The following is an 8,497-nucleotide window of genomic DNA, read 5'->3' as shown; positions in this document are numbered from 1 at the left end:
TGTTCAATATGCAACAGGATAATTATGTCTGAAAGATGAAATGTCATATCCATTATTTATCAAAGTTCCATTCCATATACAGTGTAACTTCTGAAAACCGAGCACCTGTGGGACATGCCAAAAAGTTCGGAATTAGGAAGTTTACGGAATTCGGAAGTTCAGAATTATCTGAACAAGTAGAAACATTAACCTTCTATTGTTTAAGAACATGATCAAGAAATATATGAAGCTGATTTCATTCATTACAAATCAAAATTATAGGACTTTTTAAATAGTTTAAATTTCATTATCACCTATTACTGAATTCGTTGATACAATAGCATAATGTTACATATCAAAATTTTTCCTTTAGCATATTTCATTCAGTACCTGCTTTTAACCTGTAATTTTTTTTCTTCTTTTCATCACATCATACTTCAATCAAATGTTTGACATGCTTGACAAGTTGTGATTCTGATAAGTAAATTTGAATTGATATAACCAAAATTTTACCAGAAAATCGTTCGGAATTCAGAATTAAGAAGTTTCGTAATTCAGAAGTATCCATTTCATAGAAAACAGGAGAAATTTAGAGATTTTTAGATTTCAGAAGTTTCCGGATTTTAAAAGTTACAGAATTCAGAATTTACACTGTAGATGCTTATGTTTTCACATCTATTCCCGCATACAACACTTGCATTACAGTTTTGGTATTATATTTATTATAACGTTTGTTTAGACCTGTATCTTACATGTACATCATTGTATGAATTAGTTCAAAAATATTTTTAATCTTAACTTGGATACAGACTTGTTATTTAATAAGATTTTTGAATAAACTGCCTAATGTAATACAAGTCAATGTTGTTGATCGTTGTGTCAGTAAAACAAAACAACATGTTGTACATTTTGGGGGATATCTCATTATATACTGAAAGACTTTGAGAAAAGATATTCGTTCTTTTGATCGGTTCATGACTTCAATGAATCCTAGAAAATGAAATGATTTCATATATATTGTCACTTTGACTTTCTTTGTTTAACCTGCAAACTAACGCCATCCAAATGTTGTTGTTTAAGTCACATTCAAAATTATGTGGCATGTATCGTTAAAGTAATTAACATGTAAGGACCACAGTTATCATGTCCAATACGGATGTATCTGAGTTTAAAATATCGTCATTTCCACGTGTAAATGTTGAATTCTGTTAAAACCGGTGCTGGGTGGTGGGGGCATGGACGTTAGATTCAACTATTCCCACCGTCCATTAACAGACTTAATCAAACCGAGCCTGCAATATTTACAACTTTGCCTTTTTGGCGTTATTTAGGGATTCCAATTTTTATTATTTCAAAAGCATAACTTAATAAGCCCATAGCCTACTTAATTTGCCGTTTTGAATTTGGAAAAAATCATATGAAGTTTAATTAATTTTATTATGAATGAAAAAACATTGAGCAGTATACAAATTGCTCAGGTTGCAAGGCTATACAGGCTGCCTTATTGATAAAATGTAAATAAAAAAGAAATACATTATGTTTAGTATTGTTACTGAATATAGATAAAGGATTATTAATTTTCATGAAATACTAAAATTTCATAAGCTTGCTATTTTGTTCCTGTGAAATATACTAATGATTATTGTTTTACATGTCCTTTTTAATTGAATATTTATTTGTAAAATTATCACCTTACACGGTATATTAATAACACTTTATTTTTCTTTATAGAGTTTGCTTTGTAGAAAATGTGCAAGCGCATTTCAGAACATGTGCGTATATTATTGCTAATCCAGTGTTGTCGAATTCTATGTCAGTTATTACTAAATCACTTAATTCAGATTAAAAATAATAAAACATTTTCTTCAACCAATTCATTATAAAACTCATATGAGCCGCGTCACGACAAAACCAACATATTGGGTTTGCGACCAGCATGGATCCAGACCAGCCTGCGCCTCCGCGCAGTCTGATCAGGATCCATGCTGTTCGCTTACAAACCCTATTACAAGTAGAGAAACTGATAGCGAACAGCATGGAACCTGATCAGACTGCGCGGATGCGCAGGCTGGTCTGGATCCATGCTGGTCGCAAACGCACTCTGTTGGTTTTGTCGTGACGCGGCTCATATGTATTTAAAGCCATAAATCTTATATTTGATAAACAATATCTGTTATCTATTACATGATTTTAATATCTGTTACAACCTGTATATTAGAATGTAAAAGTATTGTATTAGCCTTCATGCAAAACAAAATTAAAAGATCATTAAAGACAACTGTTTATCTACTTTTATGTTTGAAAAATATAGTGATTAAGTAATAAACGATACCTAATAATGAACGTACGCTTAAAAACATGCTGTTGTAATCAAAAGACGAAAACTACTTCTTTAATCGATTATATATCCAACGTTTCTATATCCATTAATCGTACTTATAAGAGAATACAATGCAGAACTTTTTTTACATCAATTAATAATTATATGCATGTATATACTATCTGTGGTGCTTATTTTCGTAGCTGTCACTTAAAAGTGTGTTTGTTACCCCGGATTAGCTGAGAAAAAACCTAAATTCCCGAGTAAATCTATTGACCTCATGGTAATATCAATGAAATTGTTGACAAAAATAATTATATTTCAAATAAACTACATGTATATCACAAATATGCGGCATAACAATCCTATCAGCATTTGACGGACACATTAATGAAATCCAAGCGTACAGTAGAGTAAAGATCTTATAAAGTCAATATTAGATTAATAACTCAACTGCTGGCATAAATATTGATGGGAGAAAAACCCGAAACAAATCTAGATATATAAAGTTTCTCCATTAGTTTTCTTCCAATTTGATATTTTCCAATTTTGTTTAAGATTTCATAAATTAAATTTAAGCTTTCTTTTTCAATATCGAAGATGCCACCAGATTTGCAAACAGCACGTTTATAAGTACAATATAGCGAGAACTGTAACATACGCTTTGAAAGGAAATCAAAAAGGTGGTGCAACATAGCAAAATTGAAATTGTTGAAGATAATGTTTGATAGGGCTTATTGTAAAATGTTTCAATAATAGTATATTCCTCGGGTACGCAAATATACGTATGTCTAATGTACGAATATAATTAATTGATATCTTATTACACTTGAGTATGTAATGCTATTAAAAACGTGTATGACTTAATGCAAGGCAGTGGAATGAGGACAAAATAAAATATCATTTTCTTCTCATGTACGCATTTGTAAATATTTAAGAAATTAGTTAATACGTTACTCTGCAATAATCTGAAAAGTATGTTTTCTTAAATATTTGTAGCATACATATATACAGACAGACAAAAAATGTTTATTGCCATTTATTAAGTAACGTTTTAGACATTCATTAAGAACATAAAATACTAAAATAGGTGACACCGGTCATATAGAAGATAAAACAAAAATCACACAAATCTAGTCTTAAAAATCTCATCTATATCACAGCAGCGTTATAAATACTATAATAACTAAATAAAGTTATTTCAGAACTCATTCTTATATACACAAACGTATATGTGTTCACATTTTAAAGGCACATTTCACTGCCAAAAATTTATATAATTGATACAGTGTTAACTGTAAAAAAGGCAACTCTGTGTTTGACAATGTAACTGTTACTCGATACTCTCCTGCGCACTGGTCGAATGTTTCGCTATCGCCCAGTGTCTGAAGTAGCCCAGTTTATTCAGTGAGCTGCGAAGGGGGCGTATAGTTACTGTTATGCCAAGCAAGAAATCACAGTAAATGCTTTCAAATTTATATTAATATATGTTATCAAACGCCTTATCCTTATTTATATAATACAACAAAAACTACTTGACATCGTTTTCGAATATACATTATCAGTCAGCAACGTAAAGGGTAATATTTTAGCATCTACAAAATGTTATTATCTCCCATCCTAGGTTTGAACACTCAGTGCGGAACTTCTTATCACAAAATCCATAAATGATAGGGTTTGCCATATTGTTTATCACAAAAGAACGTAAGAATATATTATAGAAGGCGATTCCCACTGGAGACATGTCTTTTACGAACTTTGAATTCATCGCGTTAATGACCATAAGCACTAAATGTGGTATGAAAGATAAAATAAACACAACAGTTATAATGAACAGCATTAATGTAACTTGTTTTGTTCTTGAGTTTGGTCCATCACTTTTTGTGCATTCAATCTGACTTGACTTCCTCTTCATTTGTTCAAGTTGTGGTTTCGATTCTCCCGATTGTCGGCGTGGATCAGGTGAATTAGAGCGAGATTTTTCTTTAATAGTAACAACTTTACGCGTTCCAGGTTTGTCTAAAACTTTTTCTTCTTCCATGCCGCCGTCTGAACTGCTTGTAAATGTTGACTGCGTGGAAATGGTTTTGCATACTTCAGATGACATATTGTCCTGCTTGTTTGAGATATTGTATTTTCTATTAGCCTCACAAATCGTCTGTTTTGCTTTTTCTATAATTCAAACGACAGAGATTAAAAACAGCAAAGTATTCAGATATTATTTGAGAGTCAATTTCAAATAAAACAAAGCTTAAGGCAATTATCAAGATGGAATGCAAGTTTGTAACTGATCTTTCATTTACACAGAACTTGGATTTGATAGTCAACAAGATATGTCTGTAAAACTCGTATGCCCCATATCGGCAGCCAATTAGTCATGTGGCCAGGTTATTGTGACTGACTTTTGACCTAGTGACCAAAAAGTCATAAAGGATTTTTATACTGGTCATGACTAGTCACTAGGTCATTGTGACCGTAAAGGTTGTGTGCACCAATTTTATGACAAAGTTATAACAAATCTTACCAAATAATACATGCATAATTTTTTTGAATCATGCAGGCCTCCTTAAAGGCAATCAATTTGTTAGATAATACATTAGCCATTGAAATGTGTATACCAAAAGCATTTTTAGTTTAACAAAAATATCAACCAAGGCAAGTTGAGTTGTAGATTTATTGGTCGGAAACCATTTTTACGTACAATATCAATGTGACGTTGACCTTTGACCCTTAAATCAAAAGGCGTTATCTACTGACCAAGACCAAGCGTCTGTGAAGATTGAACAGGCCAACGAGTTGTTAGATATTGACAGAAACGTTTTACACCTATATGGTCAATGTGACATGCCCTCTGACCCCTTGACCATAAAAATCTATTGAGGTCATCTTCAGAGCAAAAGCAATACATCTATGAATATTGAAGATCAAGGGTTAATGGGTTGTCGACTTATTGATAGGAAACTGTTTTGACATATAAGGCCAATGTGACCTTAATCTTTAACCCTTTGGCATCAAAATCAATAGGGGTCATCTACTGGCCATGATCAATGTATCTTTGCAGTTTGTGGGACAATGACCCATGGGTTGTCAAATAAATGATCGGAAACCAATTTTTACCTATACGGTCAATATGACCTTCACCTTTGATCCCACTGATCCCAGAATCAATAGGGTTATCTACAGGCCAAGAGCAATGCACCTGTGATGTTTAAAAATCAAGGTCCAATAAGTTGTTAAGTAATTAATTGGAGCTATTATCATTATTAAGTGTTGAGAATTGAGGTGCTAAGGGGCGTAAGGGATATTTCACTTACTTATTATCACTCATGAACAGACTCAATCAAACCTAGTCTGCAATTTTCATGTTATTTTGTTGTGCAGGATCACTTTGTTTCCAGATTTTTTTTGTTGTTCCGTTTTTACAAGATTCTTGTGATTGGGCCCATAATAGAGATGTTAAATCATAGCAAAGATGTTAAATCATAGCAGAGATGTTAAATGTGAGGAACGATAGAAAACTCTGATTCGGGATTGATCAGAAAGGCTTAAATTTCAGACTGTTTATGGGAGATTATTGTAAGTACAACATCTCTTAAGTCCCCTTGTATCGGCTTAAACTGTATACAATTTGTAACTAGCGGTGTAAGATACTGAAACATTTAATGAGTCGATACCTTTTTATTAAAGTAGAAAAACTATACAAATATTACTGACAACTAGGATTTTTAAAACGGACAAGAACATGTGATATATCTTAAGACATTAAATAAATTATTTCAGTATTATATCCGCACCGAAATTCTAATAATTGTGTTTATTAAATAGAAGGGGTTCGCCCGTTTTCCAGAAGTTCTATAAAAATAAAACAAAATCATAACCGTCGAATTTGAAAATATTATATAGATCAGCTGTGGCACTTAAATATAAAATAAAAACAAATTATGTACACACAAATTATTGGTACAGATATTCATCAAATTGCGTAATAGTTTGGCAAACAAATCACCAATGCAAATCGAACTGACCAACTTTAAGCACTAGTGACACAGATATTGTATATATTCAAAATATTTTTTAACATCTTCTGCCTAGCAGGTCATTTCCTTTTTTCAAGTTATATTGAAGAAGAACATAGTTAATGAATTTGTTTTAAACACAAAATGTTATTTCTCAATGAAATACAGCATTGATAAAAAGCCAAATAATTACAAAAACAATGTTAAATCGTGCGTTTAAACCATTAAAATGCATCGTCTGTTTTCGTAATTTCTTTGCTAGTAAAGCAGAATGCCTTTAGGTTGGTGCTTTATTCAAAATAGTAAAAGTATTATCGACTGGTTCATGGAGTGGATTTAACTGGCTTATAGCAAAAATCTCCCGTAGAAATAACATTTAACTTGGATCAACTTGCAAAATATGCCAAAGCACTTACTGCGTAGGTAACGGGGAGAGTTTTTTAAATGAAGTTTTTATAACAGTCAATATGAATTAATTAGTTTACGCATGACTCAATAGAAATAGAAACATCAAAGGGTTTCTAAAATGACTGACCTTTACTTTCGTCTGACGAGTTCTGTCGGTTGTAGGTGTTATCTCTGATAAACTGATGGTGTAACCAGATCTTTGTCCCGATCCGGAAGTAAAATATTCCCATTATAATCATCGATACAACACTTAACAGAAGTTGAAACATAAAATATCCTTTCGGCAAAGTAGATCGTTTGAAATCGGGATCAATAAAGCACTCAATTCCAGTGATATTCCTTACACCAGTCTCAACTGCAGCATCACCATATACAAATATCGCCGGGATCGCCACTAAGCTTCCTAATATGGTGGCTACTAAACACATCAACGTTATCTTATTTGGCGTCATTTCCCTTGAGAACGGGTTGCATATTCGTCGATGTCTTTCTATTGCTATAGCAATCACAATAAAAGCTGAACTGACCACGAAAAATACGTGCAGAAATCGTAAAGTCTTGCACGCTTCTTCCGAGGGAAACATATATGGATAAAGCATACTAACAATTAACAATGGCATGCCGACACTGCAAGCTATAAGGTCTATCCATCCTAACCACAGAATAAAACTTCTGTAAGTTGACGGTTGATATTTTGTTGTGTATATATAAAGAACTAGAATATTTCCGAATACTCCTACTACCATCAAAATAGCTATGAAAATAATAGCTGGTATATGAAGGTGCACGAGCACATCGTTCAATTCCTGAACTGTCACGTTTAATCCAAAATCATTCCTCCAATTTTTGGGTATTGTTGAATACATTGTCACAAATTTACAGTCATGCCTATTCTAGATTCATGTTTAATATATACTTTTTCATTTTGCTTGTTATCACATTTTCGGCTGTTAAACGTATCGCGCTCAGCGTTTTAAGTGAGGAAAGATTTGCATGTCTGTGATAAGCCCTCTTCTTTCCTGTAATTTTACGTCAAAGCAGCGCCACCTAGTGATTAATTTAATTATTTTACAAAAATATTTCTACAGGTTTAAAGTTAAAGAAGTTCTCGAGATGTTATCTCAAATTCTGGCTTGCTGGTTTCTGCTACATTTATCATAAAAAGCTATTTGAATTCCTGCTATGAAATTTAAATATAAGCACTTCAGCGATTTTTATGAAACTTTAATCTAGTTCCCGAATTCGTTTCTTTACATTGTTTTACCACTAAAATGTGATTGATATATATATTGTAAGTTGTAACTTTGTTTTTGTTCACATGAAACTATCATTCATCTCTAGCTGGGTCTAGTTAACTAAAAAATTCCGAATTAACAAGCAACGTCTGTTTCATACTTTCCAATTTTATTTTGTGTTTGCCCCTTTAATCCGACAAACAGTAACTCAACAAACTTTGAAACAATAAGATAACATTTTACCCCTATGCGAATCTGTTTGAATATGAAATACACATTTCACAAACAGCCTCCACCTACTGACTAATTTACCTATCAATGAAAGCTCTTACCTCATCCATTCATTTCACGTTTTTATTCACCCTCTAAGTATAGGAGGAACGGCTGTTCTTGTCGTTAACTCAAAAATCCATGTTTTATTTCCTGTTTCATTTTATGCCATGTAACATATATACTCTTTACTCACTATTATTCTACATCATTTAGTTCTTCGTACGTACTTTATTTAGATTATACAGGCGCATGATTCCTCAACAATA

The 8,497-nt window shown here is 32.5% G+C and overlaps 1 protein-coding gene across 1 annotated transcript; it reads right to left on the bottom strand.

Moving 5' to 3' along the window:
• Positions 1-3,323: 3,323 nt before the first annotated feature.
• On the bottom strand, positions 3,324-8,261 carry LOC132717519 (rhodopsin, GQ-coupled-like). The gene is made up of 2 exons (XM_060701007.1): positions 6,851-8,261; positions 3,324-4,471 (listed from the first exon to the last, which is right to left on the bottom strand). The coding sequence occupies exons 1-2, from the start codon at positions 7,587-7,589 to the stop codon at positions 3,888-3,890; spliced, it is 1,323 nt and encodes a 440-aa protein (XP_060556990.1). The 5' UTR covers positions 7,590-8,261; the 3' UTR covers positions 3,324-3,887.
• Positions 8,262-8,497: the final 236 nt, after the last annotated feature.

Source organism: Ruditapes philippinarum, unplaced genomic scaffold (genome assembly GCF_026571515.1).
Source record: "Ruditapes philippinarum isolate M1 unplaced genomic scaffold, ASM2657151v2 ctg844_1_1_1_1, whole genome shotgun sequence".
Lineage (NCBI taxonomy): Eukaryota > Metazoa > Mollusca > Bivalvia > Venerida > Veneridae > Ruditapes > Ruditapes philippinarum.
Note: the sequence above shows the minus strand (reverse complement) of the source record. Positions and strands in the feature narration are given on the sequence as shown.

What these genes read in the sequence shown, in the direction of transcription:
- LOC132717519 (XM_060701007.1), bottom strand. Translation starts at nt 7,589, where the DNA reads ATGTATTCAACAATACCCAAAAATTGGAGGAATGATTTTGGATTAAAC. An exon ending in CTCGTCAGACGAAAGTAAAG is followed by an intron (nt 4,472 to 6,850) that starts GTCAGTCATTTT and finishes TTTGAATTATAG; the next exon opens with AAAAAGCAAAACAGACGATT.